The 25,512-nt window shown below is 45.1% G+C and overlaps 2 protein-coding genes across 2 annotated transcripts in view; both read right to left on the bottom strand.

Moving 5' to 3' along the window:
* Positions 1–8,374: 8,374 nt before the first annotated feature.
* Positions 8,375–11,367, bottom strand: ZDHHC23 (zDHHC palmitoyltransferase 23; the record flags this gene model as incomplete). The annotated part of the gene is made up of 4 exons (XM_080613656.1): positions 8,375–8,642; positions 9,439–9,606; positions 10,296–10,988; positions 11,261–11,367. 4 exons carry the CDS (start codon positions 11,365–11,367, stop codon positions 8,375–8,377), a joined length of 1,236 nt encoding a protein of 411 aa, XP_080469782.1.
* A 2,148-nt stretch (positions 11,368–13,515) lies between these two features.
* GRAMD1C (GRAM domain containing 1C) overlaps positions 13,516–25,512 on the bottom strand; it is a gene marked incomplete at both ends in the record, with an annotated part of 56,735 nt that continues 44,738 nt past the window's right edge. Inside the window, 9 exon segments of the mRNA XM_080613499.1 lie at positions 13,516–13,593; positions 15,001–15,106; positions 15,955–16,065; positions 16,567–16,624; positions 18,417–18,596; positions 19,300–19,403; positions 21,087–21,229; positions 22,197–22,315; positions 23,071–23,217. Coding sequence (XP_080469625.1) covers positions 13,516–13,593; positions 15,001–15,106; positions 15,955–16,065; positions 16,567–16,624; positions 18,417–18,596; positions 19,300–19,403; positions 21,087–21,229; positions 22,197–22,315; positions 23,071–23,217 — 1,046 coding nt within the window.

Below are 25,512 nucleotides of genomic sequence, written 5' to 3'. Positions count from 1 at the left end.
CGAGAGGGCCATCGCGCTGGCGGCGGCGCGGTTCGAGCGAGGGGAGGCACCACACACCGCAGCGCAGCACCGCACAGCGCGGCGGTGCGGATGGTGGTGGGAGCCTCGGTCCTGCATTTGAACAGTTTCCAGGCTGTTTAACTGTAGTATTTAAGGATGTATTTTGCAAGTCTGTCAGGGCCTTTTCACTTGATCCAGTCATTAAGGTCCAAGAAAAAGGCAGACTGTTTTTACGTAACGCTGACATGATTAAAACAAAAGGTTCTTACCAGTGTTTAAGGTTAACCTGCAGCATAGTGCACAGAGGGTAATGCCGTGAAGGTACAGTACGTCCCGTCTTAGCAACAGCATAAGGCAGGAGTCTGGAATCACTTCCTCCTCACAGCAAGACACGCAAAGTTCCCTCCAAAAGCATTTGGCAGTACAGGGAGCACTTGCATGATGCCAGGAAGAAGACAGTTTACTGTTACCCATTGTATCAGGTGGCTTTTAAAACCTGTACATGCACTGAAAGCTTCCAATAAAGCCAAACGTGAAATGAACACAAGTGAGTTACCAGTGAAAATTGTGTCAGAAGCCAACTACACAGCACTAGACGGCAGCCCATGGTCACAGACCTGGACCAGCACTGAGCATCACAAATGAAGCAGTACAGGACAGGTGCCCAGCAGCAGGCTTCAGAGTGTTAGCATCCATGCACACAGCTCATAGGGATGTGGTCAGAGAGCCTCCTGCACACACAAGCCAGGCCGTCAAGCAGATTCTCCATCTGAAGTTGTCTGAAGACAACTGTCACTCCCACAGCCATTCGCTACAACACATGAGCACTCACCACCTCTCAAAGGCAGACACAGACCAGACCACCAGCAGGTCAGATGAGCACACTATCCAAACACAGGGAGCTGAAGGTGCCTGCGTGCAGTGTGGGCGAGTACAGACCATCTGGCTGCATTAAAAGGCAGATTGTGAGAGGAAGCAGCAAGCTGAGAGAGGGATGAATAACTTGTCTTGCAGGGACGAACAGTGACTGGAGAAGGGTACTGTCTTTCACTGAGCCAAAAAGGCAGGGAGAAGCAGTGCTGGGGACTGAGCTACCGAACTAATGCCCCAGTGCAGTCAGCAGCCACTTGGTGCTAATCATGGCAAGCTGTGGCAGCACAGCAGCAGCAATCTTCTTCCTCTCCGTACACACTCTCCCCATGGAAGCCTCTCCCATGTAGTGCCTAATGAGCTCCTGGAACACCTCCAGAACAGCTTTCATGTTACTGGTGGCTTTTTCCTAAACTGACTTCCTCCTCATCAGGGCTTGGCAATGAAGAGAGCAGACAATGCCTCCAGTCCATCTTTCACCTGGATTCATGGCATAAGGAAGATAGTGACCTAGAGGATGAAAGGGGAGAACACATCCTTGTTCAGCTAGAGAGAAGGTAGCATTATGGCCAGCTGGAGACAGGACACACAGAAGCTATATGGGGAGTAGCAGCAGGATGGAGCAGTAGAGTGGACAAGCACAGCCTGGTTTGACCCTAGCAAGAGGCTAAGCAGACATTGAATCAACATCTCTTACAGCTAAAAGGGTGCCCCAAACCACTGGCTATGCAGCGGTGCTTCCACTTTACCGAACGGCAGATTCTTTCCCCAGCAACGCCACACTTGCACATTTTATCCTCGAGGCTCAGAGCTCCCACTCACCTCAGCACCCACTCACCTTCCATTAAAATAATACTCCAAAGAACTTGAAGTGCAGTCAACACTTACTGTTGAAACTGAGGTTTTTCTCACCTTCTAGGGTTTTCTTCTACTCTTAGTAGCTTTGAGAAAGATTCTCCTAGCAAGATGCTGTTTGGCTGGGCAGTTCCAGCAGCAAGAAGCCAAAAGAAGATCCCTAAGGAGTTGTGCTTTGAGATCCCTTTGCCTTTGCCTACTGCTAACTCAACACTAGCATGGAGCTGAAGCCTCAGTTGGGATAGGGATGATATTCAAGGATCAGGTGCATTCATACTGAATGTGGTCTGAATCAATGGGAATCAAAGCAGAGATGAGAAGCCCCTCGACTTCCCCATTCAACCCACACCTGGTTGAAACAACTCATACCTCCTTAAGAGAAATAAGGCTGTGCCCATTGATGCTGTTAGACGACTGCATGAGACACCCCTAAAATCCCAGGCATGATGTGTTTTGCAGATTAAAGCTCTTGCAAACATTTCCCAGCAGGAGGGTGACATACAAGAGAGCTTTTCAATCTAAGGAAACAGCTTCAACCTGCAGCTGTTCCAGAGCACAGCCTCCTGCTCCAATGCTTGGTTAAGATGCAGATGTCAATGCCTTAATGCTGGTCATCAGCCCACACTCTCACAGCTCAGGCACACTCCTGCCTGTCAGCTCCTTGCTTTTCTTGGCAAGAGAGGGAGGTGGCTGCACAGCCAGACTTGCCTACTGTGCAGGGAAAGGGGGAGGATTTTCACTTTGGTACAACAGCAAATGTAGAACCCTGAAGTGATTGCAAACTCCTCTACTCCCAACCCCATTCCCTGCTGACAGCTGCCCTTAAGAGTTCTTACCTGCTTTCCCCAAAACCTTGACCACACAGGTATCATCTCAGTAAATCTGTAGAGCAGTCTCTTCAAAGTCTCCCAGGCCCAGCTTGAACAGGATTTTAAACACTGCCTGAAATATTAAACAACTTCATAGAATCATTGAATAGTCTGGGTTGGAAGGGACCTCCAAAGGTCTCCTAGTCCAATTCCCATGCAATGAGCAGGGACATCTCCAACTAGATCAGGTTGCCCAGAACCACATCCAGCCTGGCCTTGAATGTCCCCAGGGGTGGTGCACCCACCACCTCTCTGGGCAGCCTGTGCCAGTATTTCACCACACTCGCTGTAAAGAGTTTTTTCCTCACATCCAATCTCAATCTCCCCTTTTAGTTTAAAACCATCAACTCCCACCCTATTGCACAGGCCCTGCTAAAAAGTCTCTCCCCATCTTTCTTATAGGCCACTTTTAAGAACTGAAAGGCCGCAGAAAGGTCTTCCTGCAGTCTCTTCTGCTCCCCCCAGGCAAAACAGTAGCTAACCTGGGAAGGGCCCATGAACCACTACAGAGTGATCCACAGCTCACATCTTTGCAGACCTCTTGTGCGTTATAGACACGTATTGTGCACCTTGGCTTTCCCCAGCACCTGAACTACTGCTCCAGGCATGCTCCTGCTGTGCAGGGCAACACGGCAAGACACAGGGAAGTAAGAAATATAAAAACTGATGGAAACAGTAGTCTCACATGTCCCTGTCCTCAGCACTGGAGTTAACGAAGCTGGTGGCTGCTGGGGTGTCAGAAGTCTGACACCCTTGTGCACACACCACTCTCACCCAGCTACAAGCCTGGCTCACTGCTAGCAGGTCCTTGTTGTCAGTGAGTGCAAAGTAATCTTCAAAGAGAAACAGCTGAACAGCTGACAGAAGTGCCACCCAGGCAAATCATAGCAGAGCTCTGGGAACAATCGAAGGCACCTGTGATTCTACTCATGAAAAGTCATTTTCCCTTTCAGCAGATGTCCCGAGATACAAATGGAATCAAAGGCTACATCTCTTCCCACCATCTGCACACACAATATGCACGTCATTCCCAAGCATGGCTTAGAAGAGGATTTAAAGTAAGAGATTCTTCTTTTTTAGGGTTTTGGATGTATTGTGTGGGCATGTGTAGGAGGGAAAGCAGAACACTGGACTAAGACTAGGAACCTGATCAGATACAGTTTCCAGGGTGGTGAGAACTGCCTGCAGGCATCTGTTTCATCCCAACACCAACAAACCCAAAGGTCAACTTTTGCAGAACTGGAAGAAACCTTATTTCCTAGCTTCTCCTTAGCCTGTGGCTCCCTTATTCCCAAGTCCAGCTCACAGCTAAATAGCCATGAGATGATGGCAGCTTTTGGTCATTGACCTGGCTGAGTGTGTTGGCATAAATCAACAGGCCACTACACAGACCATTTCCAGTAATTTATTTTGATTCATAATTGCATTTGGAAACACTGAACATGACACAAAATGGACACAAACATACACACACCAGTCCTTTCAACAATACTCACAAATGTTTCACAAAGTTTCTTGCTGAAACTTAGGGTGAAAAAAACCCAAACCAAACCGAAACGAAATACCCCATTCTCCAATGTAGACATTTCCTCCCGAGCCCATCATTCTTCACATTATCATTAGAGTTCCATAAAAACAAGATCTTGGGAGGCTGAATTCCCACATTTCAGAAGGTACCTCACCTATCCACAGATTTTTGCTGTACAAACATTCTAGCAGTGGAGGAAAATCCTGGGAAACTGTAAAGCTCTTCACTGCAAGCAATACAGGGAAACACATCCATAATCACGCACACTTCCTGCCCTAATGAGGCAATATACATTCATATAGAAGAAAAAAAAATAACTCAAGCACATTATTAAGACATTAGGCAGTGAGGCAGTATCCATTTTATCTTCAAAAGAAATTTTACAGAAAATGGTTTCATTAAGACACTTGAAAGCAACCTACTTTGAAGGGGAGAAAAAAAAAGCACCATCATAGCATGAAGGCTGAATGGGATTAGGAGTCACAAGCAGCACAACTCAGGCTCACCAGTGACTTTTGTCATTCGAGGACAAGTTAAATGGAGAAATAGTCAATGTGGGGACCTGTGACTTGCCTACAAAAAAGCACAATGGAAGGAGACAGTTAAAGAGTGCCAAGCCACTGTTTACAGGGTGTACCTAATGGTGCACATTTCTTAGTCACCAAACAGTAGGGTGCTGGCATTTGGACACGGAGGGTTTAACACTACAACAGTGGCAACATTGGCAGCCTGGCCCCTGAAGAGTTGCCCTGGTCTGCAGAAATCCACACTATTTGTGAAACCACAAATGCCTTTTAAGAGGTCATGGTTAAAGCAGGATAAACTAATCTCCAAGTCAGGGTGGAGGAACATCAAGGCTAGCTATTACCAAAATGCTTCCCTGCTTCTGACCATCTCTGGGCCCTCTCCTCACAGAGGGAAGACTTTTTGCACTACCAGCTATGTACATATAGTTTTACAGGTGAGACACTGATCCTTGCCTCAAGGCCACACACATGACCCACAAGTCACCTGTCAAATGCAGCCTGCTCCAACACCAGGCAGAACGGATCCAGGCAGCTGCTAATACAGCGAGCCTCAGGACTGACTCTTTATGCTCAGGTTTTAATGTTTTTCTACCAGTGTGGCCAATTAACAAGCTCAATAACAGAAAAGAAACTGTCCTTCAGTGCACAAGAGATCACAACAGTCTGCCCTTGTTGTAAGTGCAAAAGGGAGTGTAACCCTTCAAAAGCTTCTTGCTAAGTCCCAGAGCTATCAAAAGGAGACATCCAAAGTAGGCATCTGAAGCTCATCCGCCCTTCTAGATGCCTTTTAGATATCCTGTTACTTTATGCTTCCTATATCCCAAGGCATTCACAAGGTAAATCCTCTCAGGGGGAAGCCAAGACTGTGAACAGAAGCCATGTCCTTAAAATCACCATTGCTATGCAGATTACAGCCACTGAACTTCCTGTTCAATGGGGAATCAGAACTGCATTCTCCTCCAAAAATAATAATCCAGCCTTGCAACACTTTTAGTGTCCTCAATGGTTCCAGTTCCTTCTGGAACGAGTGCAAAAATAAATCAAATTTACTTTAGGATTTACCCCCACTGGACTGGAGCGGGCTTGACCAAAGGTGGGGAATGGTTATGTTAGTCCAAGGTCCTTTGCTCCTGAACTGTGCTGCAAAGCCCACACTGCCTGGGAGAACACCACTGAGTGAGTCTCAGTGTAAACAGTACAGATGAAATCCCCCATGCCAGAGCTCACTAAGAGACAAGGGACAAGCCTACGCTGACAGACAGGCTGCAAAGTAGTAACTGGTCTCTGCCTGTGGGAGAAAGTGAGCACACTGCTCAGGAGCTGCCAGGAAAGCAATCTGCTCTTTCTCCCAGCCCAGAGAAACCACTTATTTCAAATCTGTAAATACTCACAGAGCTCATTCAGCTCATGGGTGTATGACTGATTTCTGCACAAGTAGCTCACAGGGACAGAGGGGTTGGCTACCTCCACTGCAGGTGTTGGTTCAGCCCAAGAGGTCATTCTGCCTTAAACTCTCCAAGTGCCAGCAGGATGAGATCCGAGAAGATCTCAAACGTGCCAGCCCACAGCACTCTTTTCTCCAGAGTTGCCAAGCTCCAGTTCATCTCAGCAGGCACCACAAAATGTGTATGTGCAGTGGAAGTATTTACACAGAACTCAAGTGAAGACAAGGTCTTTGTATTAAACTCCTACAGGCAGCCTCCAAGCTCCACACAGTCAGAAGGCCACAGAGAAACATTTAGAATGGTCCAGCTGGTGCCTTTTTCTTCACATTAGGACCAGGGAAGTGGTCAGAAACATCTTAGTGTGTTCAGTTAGAGGCAGGAAGCAAGAGAGGTGTCCCTTTTACTTCCTTATAAAAGATTACTCGCTAGGTGAAAAGAGGTAAGTGGAAATAAGGGACACTCAGCAAGTCAGTAACTCTTTCTACACAGCCTCATTTCAAGCGCAGCTGCTCCTCAATTATCTGCTGGTTATAGAAAGTGCTGCTTAAGGAAACCAAATAGCACAAAGAGGGACATGGGTTTCACCTGAAACTGGGGCATGGAATTGGGAGCAATATGGCAGGGATCTCTAGGGACACTCCCAACCCTGCTGCCTTTTGCACCATGCACCATCCGTCCATTCTTCAGAGATAATGCACAGTGAATTTCCATCACTCAGCCAACAAACCCCAGCTGCCTGCATGCAAGGGTAGTCAGGGGTAAGTATTATTTGTGCATGCCCCATGCACGTCTAAAACCATCAGTAGCTAGAGCAAGGCCCTTCCCTCTGCTTCTGAACTTAGGCCTGTAACTCTCGTGCCATGGCCCCAGTCTTTTCCAGACAGATATTTCATACAACAGCAGGGTCAACAACATATACAAATGGTTTAAAACAAAAAGCAACAACAAAAACCAAAACCCACAAAAACCCCAAAAACCAATTGCCACCAAAACCTTGTTATTTCAGCTGAAGCTCAAGTCCAGGCAATAATGCAGTTGCAGGCTGATGAGGAACAAGTTGCATTCTTGCAGAGCACATTTAACACATTCATTCACCTGCCAGTGCAGGTCATCTACCCTAAAAACCAGCTCAAACACATTCTATCCCTGAAAAAGCAGAAGCCAAACTGTTCCTTGACTTCCTGGCTTGAGAAAACAGATCTGCAGTCAGGCAGCTCCACAGTGACTTGGTGGAGAGGAGACAGGATCACTATATTATTAGCAACACAACAGACCAAGATGCTACCAACCAAAAATGCTGTTAGCAGAATTGTCTACTCTCCCACGTACTCCCTTCTCCCATACAGGAAGAGAGAAAGATACTTTCCATAAAGCTACTGTAACACCAGACAGCACTTGTTTTCTCCTTAGAATCCCCTGTTCCACGTTGCTTCAAAACATCTCTTTTTTACTTTGTGTATTTACCTGCTGTCTCATGTCACAATCCATAATCAGTGCAGAAACACTTGAAGGGAGATGAGCCAAGCCTTCAAAACAGCACAGACCCAGCCTGCAGGAAGAACGATGAGATCGAAGATGACAGTGTCTTCTCATCCAGTTGGACAGATGAGGATGGAATATCAGCTTTAGGGATCAAAAGGTGAAGGGGTCTTACAAAGCCCTACAGGAATGCTTTGCTCACAAAGGCACTTAATACAAGCATGTATACAGCTGGATGGAATACAAGATAGAAAATAAAGATAAAAAATGTACCAGAGAGGAGGGAGCTGCTCAGTGACTGCCTAGAGTCTCTTTTAGCCAAACAGACTCGCTTCTGCAGTGGTCCGTCTCTCATGTTCACTCTCCTGACATCTCTGAAACGTCACACGTATGCATGAGCCAGGGATTCCTTAACCTTTGCAGGAATCAGTGCACACTCTGAAGTCCAGAGCAGGTTCCTCTTGATGTTAGGGTTCACACCTAATGAAAACTCCAGTTCTCAAAACCTTGTGCTCTTCTTCCTGATAAGCTGAGCTGCACAAAGTTCCTCACAATGGAAAAAGGCAGCAGGTTCCTCCTCTTCAGATTTGTGCATATGGCTTACTGCTTTCTGCATACTATTGCTGGCTGACAGCATGTGAAAAGCCGTTCTGTCTGGGAAAGCCTCTGATGTTGTCAGCGATGGGATATGCAGCCCATACACCAACCATGAAGAAGAGTGTAGGAAGAGGGAGTCATAGTGGAAGGGGCCATTCTCCTGGCTAAAGAAAGTCAGTCAACATCATCTGCGGAAAGATGGGGTCACACAATGTCTTCAGCAGAGCGCTGTGGAGAAGAAGACCCCAGGCTCAAGAAATGTCCCCAGTTGCATAGGAAACCCCTATTATACTGGCCAGTGTCTATCACCAAACCACCCAGGAGCCTGCGCCCAGTGTTGTCCCGCAGAGCCAGCCGAGCTTCCCTCTCGGTCACGTTGTAGCTGATGTTCAACAGCTGGATAAGGAGGATGTATCCCATGCCAGCTGTTACAATGGCACAGTACCACACACAGGTGAATGACAGAGCAGAACTGGCAGCAGGGAAAAAGATGGGAAAGAAGCCATTTAGTTTTGGAGCAGCTGCTTTAGAGTGACTTTCTCTAGTAATCACTATCCTTTCAAATCCCTGTCTGCATCTGCCACAGTGATCTCACTTTGCTGCTTTCATCAGATAATCCTTACAGGCTTTCTCAAAATTAAAGCTTCACAGCTTGCTTAATGAGAGCTTTAACTCTACCAGAGCTACTCTTGCATTGCTATTGCACAATCTAGCTCTTTACACTTACTGTTGTAAAGGCACTTGATCAGTATTTGGGGACACAACGATGCTCACACTCAACAGATCGTGAAATGGAGTGTAGAGAAAGGCGGAGTCACTCATGCTAGTGCACTCTGCCCATCAGTGGTAGCGCTGCTCTCTGAACTCATGTCCAATGCTTCTCACCACCCTCCCCACCAGACAGGGCACATTAACGCTGTCTGTCCTAAGCAGGTAACTTGGAGGAACAGTCACTAGATAAACAGTGACGGATGACAGGGAGAGAGTACACATGTATTCTAGACTGTCAGACCATTACCTGCACTTGGGGGACAAACTGTTCTGTTTTGTTTTTCCAAATAAATGGCAAGTTCTCTCCATGTCTCAGGCTTCCCGCCTTGCAAAAGCGGTGATGCATCCCTGCCTTCCAGAGCTTTCTAGGGAGCACTTTTTGATCAGGTTTGACAGTCAACAGCACAGGCCTAGAGCACAGGCCTTCTCTCCTTTGATGATCAGATACCTGACAAAGCCCGTTCTTAGCCCACCTCTCTCCCACACAGACATCTCACCTGTAGTCAGAATAGGCCCCAGGGCAGTAGAACAATGCCACAAATGGAGTTCGGCCCCTACAAATGGTGTGGAGGGTCAGCGTAATCCCATACACAGAGGTGAGCATGAAGAAGGAGAGGGCAAGGATGAATGCTTGGTGGTTCCGCTCCCCTACACAGCTGTTAATCCTCCAAAAGGAAAGAGAAGATTACTTTGCTTAAAAGGAAAAGAAATTGTTTTCTCTTTCTTCCTCCCTCCCCCAGCTGTCAGAGATCCTAATTTCCAAGGTGCTTCTATACAACACCAGCTAAGAACTTTGAAACATGTTCAAAGAAGCTTTATAGCTTTTTATAGAAAGGTTATAGGCACAAGTCAAGAGACCAGTAGGGTAACAGCGGTAGACCGTTTATCTGAAGCTTTTAACAAGTGTAGTAACCTTCGCTAAGACACATAATACCCTACTGCTCCTTGGCTCCAGTACAGCATACACACAGGCAGCTTGGGGTTCCCTTGCTCAGGAGAGCACTAATGCAAGTTAACTTCAGGACTGCTAGTGTTCCACAGGCCAAATCTAAAACTGCAAACCAAACCCAAAAGCCCAGATGAAAACCAGTAGAGAACAAGAGGCAATTCTGAAGGAATTCTGAATGCTGTAGAAGTTATCAGCTATCAGGTCAACCCAACCTACAACAAAATCCAATACTGAAGTTCTTATTAAAACTGGTAAGCCAAATGTACTGGTTTAAAGTACATTAGCATGTCTTCCACATAATAACCCCATCTGAGAAGAGCTGTAAAAAAAGAAACTAACTTAAAAAGGGAGAAAAAAACCAAGAGAGAGAAAGAACACACATAGGCTCAGCAGTGCAAAACCTACCAGACACAGTGGTGGTCCAGCCTCCTTACACACCTGCCACAAAGCCGGCAGTGCCCTGCTCGGGCGGGTCTGACCAGCTGGCATCTAGCACACCAGTCCTTTTTCACACCTTCTGGCTCCTCAGCTGACATCCGGGAATAGCCCTGAGCTTCGCCATTCACAGCACGGCCACTGGCAGCTCCGGATGCATGGAGCCCATTGGAGCTCCCTCTAACACTCTTGCTGGGCAAACCCTGGTGCAATGACTTCTCGCTGCTTGCTGGGACGGGAAGGTAGCCAGGGTCTGTCTTGGCTCGAGACAGGGCTGCAAGCATAAGAATTAACCCGCACGTGAGAGCAACCACTTGGGAATACCCCACGTGGCCTCGCGGAACCACCTCCTGGAGAAACACATAGTACATGTAGCCCAAGGAGAAGAGCCCCAGGCTCAAGAAGAAGAGAGTCCGCTCCTTCCTCCTGTGGGTGAGGTAGTAATACCACAGCACCACGACGGGCAGGGACGTCAGGATGACCAGCCCCAGCAGGAAGTGCAGGGCGGCAACGTGGAGGAAGACGGGCAGCAGGACGAGCGGCGGCACAAGGCTGACGTTGATCTTCACGGCCCCTGCGAACCAGGGCACCCGCACCCGGTCCGCCACGGTGTCGGCAATTCTTCCCAGAGCTCCAGGGGGCAGGGACCTGCACGTCAGCCACCTGTTAGGGGGAAGCACAAGCTAGCTCGGATAGCGGACGGGGAGCCACCGCGCACCCGAGACCCTGCCTCTGCATCCTCCCGCCCCGACGCCGACCCCTTCTCTCTTCCCGGTCAAGTTTCCGGAGAAGCGGGGCGCTGCTCCGCTCCCCCCCTACTCCACTCATCCAAGAGGGTACCGGCTGCCCACAGGGGACACCCAGAGCCCCTGCGGACGGCCGCTGGGAGGGGGTCTCGCAGCCGGGCGGTGTGTCGGGGGCGGTGGAGCCGTTACCTCTCGCAGCCCTCGTCCAGGTCCTCGCAGTCACAGCAGCACGCCGCCAGGTGGTTCCTCTGGCCCCGCCGGTCCACGTATTCGCAGCAGCAGAGGGGCTCCTCCATCGTAGCACAGCACCGCGCCCTTCCCCGCCGCCCTCCCTCAGCCTCAGCCGCCGCCGCCCCGCCTCCCGCCCGGCCGCAGGTGCCTCGCGCCCGCCACCGCCTTCTCCACAGCGGGCCCGCCTCCCTCGGCGGAGCCCGGCCGCCATTGGCAGCCGTGGGCCGCCCCCGCCCCGAGCGGAGGTGTGCGAGGAGGGGGCGTGTAGGACCCCCCATCCACCTGACGGCGGGACAGCCCAATGCCTGCCCCCGAGGGGCGGGGCTGGCCGTGACGCGCCGCCACCTGCCTTAAAGGGGCAGTGCAACAGGTGGCGGCTGTGGAGGGAGCGCGGGTCGGAACGTGTCCCGACAGCCACGCTTAGAGCCAGGCCCCCCTCCTGAGAGGATAACACCCGTTTGATGGGAATTAAAGCCCTCCTTCTTTTTATGCCCCCCCCCCCCCCCCCCCCCACTTTAGAGCATGATCCATCTCAGAGACTTCCAAACATGTGGAGAAGTTAATGGGATGAGTGTTACAGTTTCACCAGAGGATCCCAAACATCCCAGTTTATTTCATTTCACTGCTTGTGCCAAGTGCATTTGATTACCCGAGCCACACACCTGGTGTTACACCAGACCCATTCTTTCTCTCCTTTGACACATAAGATGTTAATCTTTGCAACTAACACTCATCCCTATTATTCCTCGACAAAGTGTCCTATGGGGAAATGCCAGCTTCCAAGTTCATGGACATCCAGCAGGCTATCCACCAGTGCATCCCTGGTGGAGACACCCTTTCTGGAGAAGATGGTAGAAAAAGGGCCATAAAGCCTGTGGATAGGTTGCTTTCCTGGATGTATGCCTTCAGCTGCTGGGAAAATCACCACTAAGGTCCCCCAAATTATCAGAGCACAGCACAGCAGCTCCTTTTCCTTTTTTTTTTTCTTCTGTGCTGAATCCTGGGTTAGTCCCATGATGCGAGTAGGAAATCACGTCAAATCCATGTGTCAGGGAAGGCCCAGGTGACAGTCCTGAATGACATATAACTAGTAGCACTGTGGCTTTTCCTTCCTTCCTTCAATAACTTACCTCCTGCACCAGGTTACCCATCTCTGCTGGTTGAGAACTAGGTGGTTTTGTTTCTAATTTTTTCTGCTTCTGGACTACAGTGCATTTCTCTCACTCCCCTTCATGCTATATACATAGGCAAAGTAGGGCCTTCTCATTCAGATTGAGAAAATCCATCTTTTTACTTTGAAGTTTCCCCAGTCCCAAGTGAGGGAGGACTTGCTAAAATTTGCCGGTGCCATGCGCACCCCAGGTTGCAGCCAGAACTCCTCAGCTGTTTGCACCATTGCAAGACAGACTGAGCACCACACCAGCCAGCACTGCCCTAAAACGACAGTCTGAGCTCAGAGGGATGCTGCTGCCTCCCTGGCTTGCAATTCCAATTTTCATCTCCCTTCTTTCCACCAGCCCGACAAAAAGGTGTTTCATCACCAGTGGGCACACACCATGTGGAAGAGCTGAGGAGCAGCTCTTGGAGGGAAAATACCGAGGGCTGAAATTTCTCTGGGAGAACTAGAAACATATGGCAGAAGGCAGACTGCCAAAGCTCACGGTATGCGAGAATTATCAACCATTTTCCTGTTTAGTTAATTAATCTTAAAAATATTCATCCTTCAAGACTGTGACTTGCTTTACCCTGTGGCTAAAAAAAGCACATAGAGATCCTGTGGCTGTGAAACCACTACCTGTTTTTCTTTTTCCTCCAAAACGCTCTTCATCGACGGTCATTTTTTAAGTTGGCATAAAAAGCTGTGATTTCATTAAAGGGAAGCCTAGCTCTCTGCTCTCCCCTCCTCCAAAATCTGCAGATCCGGTAACCAGCAGTACCACTGTGCTCACTCACTCACCATGCAACCCGAGAGCTTTGTGCTGTTGGTAAGCGAGGCTTACCCTGTGATAGAGGGCTGGCAGGAGAGACAGGTCGCCAGGCTACAGGAACGCAGAACTTCTTCCAGAAACCTTTATTCTGTGCAGCTTTTCAGCCAAATAATAAAGAGTCCAAAGGTGACATTTGCAATCCCTACCCCGTAAGTCCTCACACATACACGCACACACACACACATCTGTTCTTCTGACGTCCTGAATGGAAAGCTGATGTGGGTATTAACTCTCAGTCTTGCCACTCTGTGTCCTGTTCAAGTGGTCAAAGCTTCTTTGGAGCACGGAAAGGGAGCTCTTTAGCTGTGAAGATACAACCATCATAGCCCCCCCAGTTACTTCAGTTAGTCTTCTGCATGGGTGAGTGCTATCAAGAAAATAAAGTCTCCCTCCTTTTCTTTTAAAGATTTCATGCAATTTCCTCCTCCCTGTTTCTATAAACAGTTGGCTTACTGTGCTCTCCCTAACAGCTATACTTTCTGCAATTTATAAATACTAACAGTCCAGTATGATAAAGTCTCAACACCTCACCAGACAACAGTGCAGAACATAAGCCACCCCACTCATTTTTAGTCACAGTTAATGCTCATACCAAATGTTCTAAGGAATATGGCAGCACAGCATTAATTTATGTTTAATACCTGGCCCTCCCAGTGCACTTTGGTGCACAAAATCTGTTTAAATTATTGACAACCCTCAGAAAACACAAGGTAACAGGCACTATGATGCATCATGATTTCCAGACTAAAGTGTTACTTGGGATGAAAAAGGTGGTTGGATTCTCACTTTTAAGTTTTTTTTTTTTTGTATTCTTTTTACACTGTGTGTTCAAAAAGCAGCTTAACACTTCAGAATTAGGAATTGTTCATGTAGTAACCAAAGAAAATGAAAATGGCATGGGAATTAAATTAATTTCTACTGTGAGACTTCCAGTATTCATAAGCCTTTTCAAGCTGTGATCAAAATGGTTAATAGATTAAGAACAATTTCATGTGCAAAGACACCTCTGAACAAGGAGAATTAAAAAATGGCTTCTTTTTCTACCTTTAGTGTGTGGGAGAACACAGCAGAAACTGGTGATGGATAGACGTACATGTGAACTCCATCCCAGCTTTCCTAATCTAGTAATTTGTTCTGTCACATTTTAAGATTTACTAAAAGAACTTAAAATCAGAACATGTGTAAGTAAAAAACAAAGTACCAAAGTACAAATTTACTGTCCTTCCCTTACTGAGTTGAAATCTCAGCCTAAGGGTTTACGAGTCCTAGACTTCAGGATCAGAGAGATACAACAGCATTCAGCAACCTTGCTATTTTTTTTAGTGCTTATAGTATTTAAGGAGCCTGGAAATGTCAGTTACTGAGAAGGATTAACTCCACAGCTGTGGAGCCTCTCAGAAACATATGGTCTGTAGAATTTATTTATTTTTCACTGGAGATTAGGTGGCCCTGTGGTACCAAAGCTAACTGAAGCTCTTACCAGTATCTAGAATATTAATGGGGAGCAAAGCCAGGATAAACCTGAATGAAGAAGCCCCATAACAAGGTGACCAACTACTTAATGTTATGGTTTGAGTCTTCTTAGAAAAGAGGATATTCTGAATTACTCTAGTCTTTGCTTCATCATGATTCAAAACTGCACCAACACATCTCATAATACTCAAGTTGTTGAGAAATAAGAGTATCACCAGGAAAGACTGGCAGACATACCTGCTCAAGCATTTCAATTGAGTCTCTTAAAACTCCCTTCACATGTTTAACCTGTTCCTTATCGTATTGAGGGATCTCCTCTTTTGATACCATTTCTGGGGATATGCTGAAAGAGATTGAGATTAAACCAGAAATATGAAACAAGCACCTTCCATGCTTTTTTAAAAGCCACTGCTCTTTGACACCATTGCGCTACCACTGCTAAAAGCATCCTTTTCCAAAAGCCACTTAAAAAGCTGCCTGCAGTTGAGTTTCAATCCCTCTTGCCTTGGAGAAGCTGCCTCAGACCTTCACAGACAATATCCACCAAAATCAAACATCCTCACATTATGTCTGTGATGGAAGTTCACACACTTCAGAGGACAAGGTCTTTCCTACAAAGTCACTTTAATCAGTTCCAAGTGATTATTACAAGAGGTCACCACACTGCTTCCGTACTCAAAATCAAGTTATATTTTTCAACTTGTTTGCTGATACCATATTCAAGAGAGGAAACAACATCAGAGCCTCTTCTATGTGCCTGAACACAAAAGGCACCTAACATGGAAGTTTGAGGGGGAAAGGAGGTTTAGCAGGAGGCTCACAGAAAGAGACTAAAAAGCTAAAGAGAATCTTCAGTGTTACATTTGAGATCACGCCGGTTCACACATGATGAAGTAAACGCTTTGGTTCTGTAATCAGCACTATGACATTCTCAGAAGACAAGTCACATAGCAGGGTGATAAACGCAAGCTAAGGTTAACACTCCCCAAAAAGTAACTTGCCAAAGGAGGAATTTATTACTGCAAGATGCAGTCAGACATGTCACTGGATATCAGCACACACCACAGAAAAGCAGGAAGCACCAGCAGCTTTTGAAAACTTACCACTGAGTTTCATTGCTTAGAATCTATTTCTTTAGATCAAATTCTCACATAAGTTGGGAAGAAAGCAAAGACTGTGAACGCAACTTACTTCAGAGAGCTTTCTTCCTGAAGCTGGACATGGTAAAGGGACTGAGCTGCATGCTCTATTTTTGACAGTTTGAGAAACAGTGTTATATTCAGCAAGACCAAGAGCAGCAAGCTGTAGAGAGAAGACAACAAAACTCAAGTCCTGTAACAATTTCAGTTGCAATGCTACAGAAACAAGATCTTGGCTAAAAACAGGTAAGAAAAGAGAATCCTTCTAAGAGCCAAAAAAAGGTGTGGGGCAGCACTATACTGAAAATAAAGATCTGTCCAAAGACTTCTTAGCAAGTAGCATTAAGACGTGTAATGGCAACTAATAAGAATGACAACAGTGTCTCCTCCTGGATCTTTTAAAATTGGGAATGAGTAAATTCTAGACTTCTTGGGTTTTTTTAGGATTAGACCTAAGTAAACCTGCAGGTAGATTAGTTTAGCAAGTCAGCATTTTCATTCCATGTATCACTTAAGACAATCCATTTCACTCCTATACCTGAGTGCTCCATTCAAATTATCATGCTACATGCAATGTTAACGTACAAGTGAGGTACAGACAAATACAGATAAAGACCAAGATGAACTTGAGTCAAGCCACATTTGAATGCAAATGAGTACTTACAAGACACTCATTACTACAATGATGGTGGTGGTCCTACTTACAGGATCTCTTTTCCTTCCTATAAGGCATGGAAGAGAAGGAGGTTAAAAAGCAGCGAAGAACATTCCTAAAGGATGCCTGCAGATACATGTCAGTGCCCAGCATTTCACACAGAATAGCTCAACAGCTTCTGATGGAAAAAAATAACAGATCATGTGGGTGCAGAAGATCATCTCTAACATTCACCAAGGCATTTCTGCAGTCAGCTCAGACAATGGATGGTAAGGCTACCCCAGTATGCCAGGGAGAACATAGCACTGAGGCATGTTCACATTAAACCTAGATAGCCTGAGAAGCCCACAGTCCATCCATTACTAACATTCACATGTGCTGCTAGCCACACATAAGCAGATACAGGCTGCAAAGTGGCTCTTTTTTGCTTGTTCTCCTGCTCGCATTAGTCTGACAACCAGGGTCAAATAAAATTCTCATGCAATCTGTCTCATCCTTATTGACTTGGTTTATATATCAGCTTGAAGGCAGCCTTTCAAAAGAACACCTGCTAGCCATCAAGCCACAGGGACCAGACACAAGTGAGAGAGAAAGTGTGCCAGTCCTCTCCAAACTGAGCTATCCCTCCCACCATGGGCAGGCCAATCTTTAAACGTAATTTCCTGTTTCCCTAAAACATACTTAGCATGGAACATAGTAAAGAACATGAGTTCCCTACACTCATTTGCTGCCATGGACAAATGGCATGCACAAAAGCTGAGACAGACACACTCACCTGAAAAGGTGGAGCAGCAGTAGCAAAATTAAGTAATCAGGAAGTAATCTCAGTCAGGTAAAGAGCCTATTACACATGCTGTTGATCTAAATATTCTGTCATTGCTATACTCAGTGATGTCTCCCCTCTTTAGGAAAGGGCACTTGCTTCTGCTTTACTGGTTACAATTCAACTTGTGTCACAAAATCCACCATTCTCTGGCACACATCAGAGCACAGATGTTCCTCATCTCTGTACATATAGCTAATATTATATATGCTAACAGCCAAGTCTGTAGTGCCTAAGGACAGTGGAACTGCAAGAAATGCTTCAGTGACCCAGAAATTACAGAAGCAGGTGGGAAACAGAATCACAGAATGGTTTGGGTTGGAAAGGACCTTAACATCTAGTTCCAACCCCCCACCACAGGCAGAAACACCCTCCACTAGACTAGGTTGCTCAAGGCCCTGTCCAACCTGTCCTTGAACACTGCGAGGGATTGGCAGCCACAGCTTCCTTGGGCAACCTGCTCCAGTGCCTCACAACCTTCACAGTAAAGAACTTCTTCCTTATATCAAACCCAAATCTCCCCTCTTTAAGTTCGACTTAATAAATAGACTTAGACTCCTGAATATTAAAAAGAACCAACCAAACAAAACCCAACCAAAACCAAGATCACAGGGCCAAGAGGTGAAAGACAAAGTGTAACCAACTCATGACTTGGGTATGCAGCTATTTGAAGAAATAAAGCAAATTTTCACCAATTTTACAGAAGTCACATTGAATTACTTTCTGATCCCATCTGATTTTCAATCCTATTGCAGGTACAGTGTAGACACTTCAGGTGGTGGATGGGGTTTTTTGTTTGTTTGTTTTAAAAACAGAAGGTGAGATTAGGTTTGTATTCATGAGATACTCATCATAAGTAATTATGCATGCTCCAAATCTATTTTACGCAGGCTTAAGCACACTAAAGCATTTGCCACCACCACACCAATTAGATAGATAGTGAAAGTAACATATACACAAGTGTTACTTTTGCAGCATTCTAAGAGTCAGTTTTCTTGAAAACACCTTCTGGAAAACATGATATAAATATTCCTACCTACTATGCTGCTCTGGGACTGTACTCCCATGTCACCAGAGGAGTGCTGGGAAGAGCGTTTGGGAAGTGATTCTGCCAGACTCCGGTGTAAAGTGCGTCGTCTTCGTCTCAGGGCAACTAATTTTCCAGTGTCTTCTATGGACTGATTAATTGCATATTCCTCCATTAGGAGATCTGATTCTGCAGTGGGAAAACAACAGTTACCCAACTTTCAGATGGAGAGCCAAAAAACCTACCACAATTGTGAGATATGCAGGATGGCAGTGAGAAGAGTAACTGCACCTTCTAGTAAACAAACATAAAAGCAGGTAATTGACATAAATTACGCCTTGACCTGTACCACCTGTTCTATTTGCTAGAGGGCACTTAGTACACTTTTCAGGTATGGTGTACGTTCTGCCTATGCAGGATTGTTTAATGATATGTTCAACAGCAGTCGGAAGAGCACTTCAAGACACTGTTAGACTGAGAGTAGGAATTCTGTTAGACTGTGAGCCTGCAGCTATGGCTGGCCAGACTGGTAACAGACGTAGCCAAGGACCCTGAGGAGTGCCACTGCTTCTCGTCTCATACCCACAATCAAGGAAGTACTTAAAGACAGATACATACAGTTGAGAGTAACAGCTTTTCTGCTGCTCCTCATGTTTCCTTCAGAAAGCTATTATTAACAAGATATACGCAAGCCTTTTGTTAGCATTGAGCCACAAGGCTTCTTTTATACCCTGGAATTGGCAGATATGCTGACTACAGGAACTTCAAACTTCGAGATTCCTTTGGTGTTGCCTTCTTTTCAAGCCATTCTTTAAGGAATCAAGTTTGTCAGACATGAAAACATACATAGGAAAGGCAGCCACTTTACTCCAGCACAAAGAAAATGCCTCACCAAGTTGTTTGAAGTTTTCCTGTATACCTCCCCAGGTATTCTTCTCAATTACAGACTTGACAAGGCCCCAAGGCTGTTTTTTGTACTTCACTTCTGCAGAAACCCTAATAAACAGAATACAATAGTGAAAGAGTGCTCTTCCGGGTAGCACAGTGATAGAAATCTCTTATCAGAAGCAGGCCTGTAGCTTTTGTCCATAATCTGAAATACCAACTGCACTTGCCTTGGCTTTCCACCTGGACAGCACCTACACTGAAGCAAAGTAAGACAGACAGTACCAAAGAGCAAGTATCTAGCTGAAGACTCAGATCTGAATGTCCATATTACAAGAAACATTTTGAAGTGCTTTCCTTCAGACTAGTAGAGAATTTCTCTCCTCTGAAGTGATCGCATTTTAACACACATTCAAAATAGGCTTCAGGCTTTCAGATCATGAAGTCCTGAATTTATTCTGTATGTGTATACATATGTATTATATGAGCAGTGCAATGGCAGCAGCTAAAATTCATCATCAACACTTATGTGCCAAGTGCTCAGATCCTACCCCAAAACTCAAATCTGCCTTTCTGCATGACAGAAGGGAAGTGACATTCCTGCTTTGCATTCCCCAGGTCAAGCTAATCAATAATGATTCCAGAATAGAAATGGCGCAGATTCCTTCAGAGTGTTGCTTTTAAGAACTGAATGAATCCCAAAGCTCTTCACAAAGGACAAAAGGGTAGGCTGTGATTTTGAACTCTTTAAGTCAAGAACATACCTTTTTTTCAACGCTTTCAAATAATTACCCAAATCAATGTAAGCCCACTGAGTTTCTAGTCTAATAAAACAGCTTCTTTCAAATAGCGTTTCTGAGCCATTTTAAACACAGTATAATAAAGCCAGCTGTAACACCACCACGCACCTTCTGTTCTATACATGCACGCTCTGTGCACCATATTGAAGTCTAGGTTTTTGGCCTTACCCTGGGGTTGCCATGTGTCCCAGATAAAAAAAACAACAGCCCTCAGAGGAAGAGTGACTCATGGAAAAAAAAAAAAAAAAAAAAATTAAAAAAAAAATCATTTGGAACAGGACCTTTCTTCCTTTTTTCTCCCAGTAGAGAGAGAGCCTTCAACACTTTTATAGCCTGAGAGAAGCCAGAACAAAATTCAGGCTTCCTTAGCTTTCCTGGGTACTGATGAAGTTTGAGATAAAACAGAGGCAGCACAAGAAAGAGTAATATAGTCAGAAAGTCACATAAACATCTCAAGGCATCAAGTTTCACATTAAGCACGTTTTTAACAAATGGGAGAGAAAAGAGAAGTGCCTTTTAAGACTCCCATATCTAGGTAGAGCTTAATAATGAAGTCTGATTCATTTAAGTACCCTCCCTTCAAAAGTAGGTACATTTCCATCTTCTCTGTACCTTCTTATGAAACTGCCCTCCTCTGCAGGCCCTTAGCAAGGATACCTGGGAAACTTTGTAATAAAACATCACAGTTTCAATTTTTCCCCACTCACACAGGTGCACTTAAAAATTCAAGGCTGATCAGAACCCAGTTCAGCCTTGGAGACGAGATCCATACCTCACAAAGTAAGAGTTCATTTCTCACTGCATTAATGAAATCTAAATACAGCATACATGTGTCAAGAAATAAACCAAGCTTATTTTTCAGAAGAGATTCCTAACTTCAAGAGAAGCTGACCTTCTCTATGCTGTTGGCAGATCTTTAGAGGAGCACACTTCATCAACCTGTAACATACGTGCCTCAGCTTCTCCCCTCCCACTGTGCATCACTCAGGCTCACCGTAATCGACACTTGTGATTGGATGTGCGGCTGATGCAGTATCTATTCACAGTGTAGAAATAATCGTGGTAGGGGACATCATGGGTCAGCACCTCCGCATCCACCTGGTAAGAGTGACCTTTCTGGCTTTGTTTATGCAGAATCTACCATAAAAGAAAATAAGAAGGTATATTCATGGTACCTGTTTGGCTCCTCCCCACCCCCCCCTTTCAGCCTGAATTCCTTAGACTAGATCAACAACTTCAAGTGAACTAGAGTAGGGAGAAAGCCTGAACAACCACAATAAAAAAGTTACTAATGGCAAGTATAGATGGGGTGGGAAAGAGAAGATGCCTCCCTATGCGATGCCTCCCTATGCAACAATACTTCCCTACTACCATTTCAAGTACCAGATGCAAGGCTGGCCACTGACTCACGACCACAGCTGCTCTTTGAGACTGATCTATGAGACCTTTCCCAAAGCATAATTACAGAATGCTTGAGACTGGAAGGCACCTCTGATGGTTATCTTGTCCAAGGACCCTGCTCAAGAAGGGCCATCTAGAGCTGGTTGCCCAGGATCAGGCTTTCCAGTATCTTCAAGAGAGAAGATGCCACAACCTCAATGGACAACCTACTCCTGTGCTCTGTCACCCTAACTCTCCCTTCAGATACTTATAGACACATTGTAAGATCACCCCTGAGCCTTCTGCAGGCTTAACAGTCCCAGCTCTCGTCTGTTTCAAATGAGATGCTCCATTTCCTTAATCATCTTAGTGGCCCTTTGCTAGACTCTTTCCATCTCTCCTGGAGAGGCCATAAGTAGACACTGAAAGCATTGCATTGCATCTTTTCACCCCTAAATTCATAAGAGACGTTAATAATTCTGCCCACAAAGTCTGTGGCAGAAGCTTACAGCCATCTGTAAAGGCAGAAAGCCTTTCTGATTTCATCAGCATTTACTCACTAATGGTGAGAGGCAGCAACCTACCTTAGAGATGCTACGTTTAAACTGCAGATGCACTGCAGCTCACTGAACTCTAAACCGTGGTCAGATCTCCAACAGGCTGTACATCTGATCTCTCCTTTGCATTAAAGTGCACCAGACAGACACACACATGCACACAGTACCTGCTTTTCAGTTGCAGTTGTGAACTTCCCACAGAGTGGATTGTTAATCGTTACAGTGTACGTCAAAGTCCTCAACTGATTGCCATTGGAATCTCTATTCCAAGGGGTTGATACTGCATCTGGATGAGAAATTATGCAAAACCTCACATGTAGATTACCTAAAAAGCATTATCTCTGCCTTTTCACATCTTAACAGTTTAAGAACAGTGGTGGGGAGAGAGACACGAAACAGATTCCAAATGGGTGTGGTTTTTGTAGGAAAGTGAAAACTGTAGTTCACTGATGAACAAAGCTGAAGCACTAAGTGGCTGAACCTGGGTCTATTGAAAGAGACTTGAGGGTGGGGAGAAGAGTAAGCAATTAAATGAAAATATGTCACTTTTGCCACTTTGCCTTCCAAGCTGACACTGAATAAGTATTACCCTTTTTGACTTTATTTCTGCTCATATGATATCAATGAATAAAGTTTACTCATCCAGAAAATTAAAGCCTGTATCTTTTAGGAGGATACAATCATCTTGCCCCTGTGCCAGCCATGCATGTTTCACTATTTCTGGAACACAACATAATCAGAAATACCCCACAGATTGCATCACTTTAACAGCCTAACCCAAATTCAGCCATTAAGGTGCAGTTTTGCCATACACTGAAATGAGGTTTTTACACTGAAGTAAAACTCATCTACAAGTCTATGGAAACAACAGGCTAGCTTTAAATATCCTGTCTCATAGTAAAGCTTTAAAGCTTCAAAATTCTTTTTAAGCAATGAGAACCTTAGAATTCAACTTAGCCCTATTTAATATTTCTCAGAGTTTTCTCAGAGAAATTTTCAGGATAGTTTGCAACACAGACAGAAAGGAGAAGAGTGCATTACCTACTATACTCCTGGAATTGAGAAACCTCTGCATGAAGTGAGAATTGGTGAAAAGGATTTCAAACATCTTGTCTGCAGTGATATGGAAAACTCTGTTTATAAAAAGTCTCCCATAGAGATCATTCTCAGAGACAGTCTCCTTCACTGCTAAGGAAAGGCAGAGAGGTCAAGTTAAGAACAGAACAGCATTATGAAGAAACTTCACAATATTCCAAGCTTTATTACAGCTCAAATCCTTCCCAAGCTTGCATCAGCATTTGTTTCTCACCCTCAAAAAAACAGTAATGACAACAGCACAGGATTTGGTAAGTAGGTTGTCTTCAGAAACAAAGTCCAGAATTGATTTTCAACACCACTCCCCTATTTCCCTGTGCAAACATAAAATGATAAATCAACATCACAAGGTCCCATCCTTTTAGTTTTGCCTTCAGTATTCTACTAATCTTACTACAAGAATCATTGTGGAAGACAAAATGTTAGCATAATCTTCATTAATATGCATGCCTATTATACAAAGGACACATGCATAGCAAGCAGGACAGTGAAACTATACTGGCTTTCTTACTTGTGGCTAGTTTCAGAATTCTGCTTTTAACATCTGTAATGCTAATAGTGCTCACAGTCTAAGAGACCAGGTAAACTCTCATACAGTTCTTCCCTCCATACCTAATCATGAGAAGAATGCAAGAGGTTCCCTGCTCCATTTTGCAGTCCGGAAAAGTGCACCAAGATCGCCACCCCCAATTCAAAACCTCCAACAAGCACTTCAGTGGCATTCTGTGGCTGCATCACTGAGCTTTGCTATTTTTCTCCTTCTTGTTGGCTGCTGGCATGACTCAGCTTTGTGGTCATCTCAGCCACTCTTGCAGGGTACAAGGGACAGAATTATGATCCTGGAGGGTAAGCAGTTTCCTATGCCAACCCCAACTCAAGCTGCTTATGCTTTAGAAGCAAGTCCATCCTAAGGTATGATTACCAAAACCAAACAAAACCCCCCACATTACTGAAACAAAACAAAAAGCCTGAAAGCAAATCTTGTGGGAGCCAGACGGAAGTCTGGCTAACCTTTCAACGGATAGAAATGAATGTTCAGAGCTGGCAAAGGTCAGTGCTAGCCATCAATGCAAAGCTAGCCTCAATATCAAGCTATAGCTCCTATAAGCTAAGGTTACAGCACTTAAAACATTACTGCTTAGTAGCAGCAGTCAGTATGGATGAATGCAAACACAGAAACTGAACACCACAACAGTCCCCCAATGAAATCCAATTCTGACTGAGCAGACTTCCATTCTAGTGCTGCTTCTAGCCTGCTAGAAACCCCTGTTACACATCTGCCTCCAAAAAGTTCTCTTTGACCTTATCATACTTCAGTGTAGGATTCCAAAAGCAAAGCATGACTGACATATTTTTGAGCTTGCACAAGAGAGAAACTTCCTTCCCATGTTATGTTCTGCTTATGCAATTACAATTACAAAGGGGGCCAGAATGCAAGCACGCATTTTAAGAGATACATTTAACCAGCCAATATGCAGTCATTACATGCCAGAATACAGATTCTGCTGTGCTGAAACATTCTGTGGGAAGCCAGAAATTCAGCCTGGCAGTTCAGCTTATGTTCACTGTATTTCCTCTTGGAGCTGAACCTAATTCCAGCAAAATGCAGACCAAGTGAACTGTAAGCTTGACCTCAGCTAACAAGACCTCAACATTACAGACACCTCTTTCAGAGTTCACTCTCCACTTCCTTTCACTAAGAGATAGGAAGCTTCAAATATTGGTGTTGACATCCTCTTTGCCTGCTGCTCATCAGCTAACACGCACGGAATCAGACACCAGGTAATTCAAACCTGGTTACTCTGAGTCTCACTCAGCTGGACCTTGACAGGCCCCAGGAATCTGCTACCACTTAAAAAAAATACAAAAGCCCAGACACATGACCAAGCCACCGTGCATCAGATAAGCTCTGACAGCTATTTGTATATGTCTTAGCAAATACAAGATAATACAAGTTACCTTTGCCCCAGTGAGGCTCAGCTGAACTACACAACTTTACATTCACCTGAAACTCCTGAGGACAGCTACTATGTTTCTGATAATGCAAGGACATTCAATAAGCCACAGCAATTTATGATATGCACAAAGCCCATACATTTTTACCTTGATGTACAGACCTTGCTACTGAGATACTTTAATCTTTGAGCATGATGTCTGTCCTTCCTATACGAAGTCTTAAGCAAGAGCATCCATGGGTCTATACAATATTCCTGTACAATATTTGTATCTAGTCATGTCTCTAATAAGGAATAGTCAATGAAGTGCCAAGGGCATGAGAGTATTATTGAGAAATATGTTTTTAATTACTCTCAGCCCTTGGAACAAACAAATTTTTAAAAATGGTGCTATCACATAAAGCAGCATTTTCAAAAAATCCAAGCTGAAACT

The sequence above is a fragment of the Psittacula echo genome, assembly GCF_963264785.1.
Source record: "Psittacula echo genome assembly, chromosome: 3".
In the NCBI taxonomy this organism is placed as follows: Eukaryota; Metazoa; Chordata; class Aves; order Psittaciformes; family Psittacidae; genus Psittacula; species Psittacula echo.
This window is presented reverse-complemented; position numbering and strand designations above follow the sequence as displayed.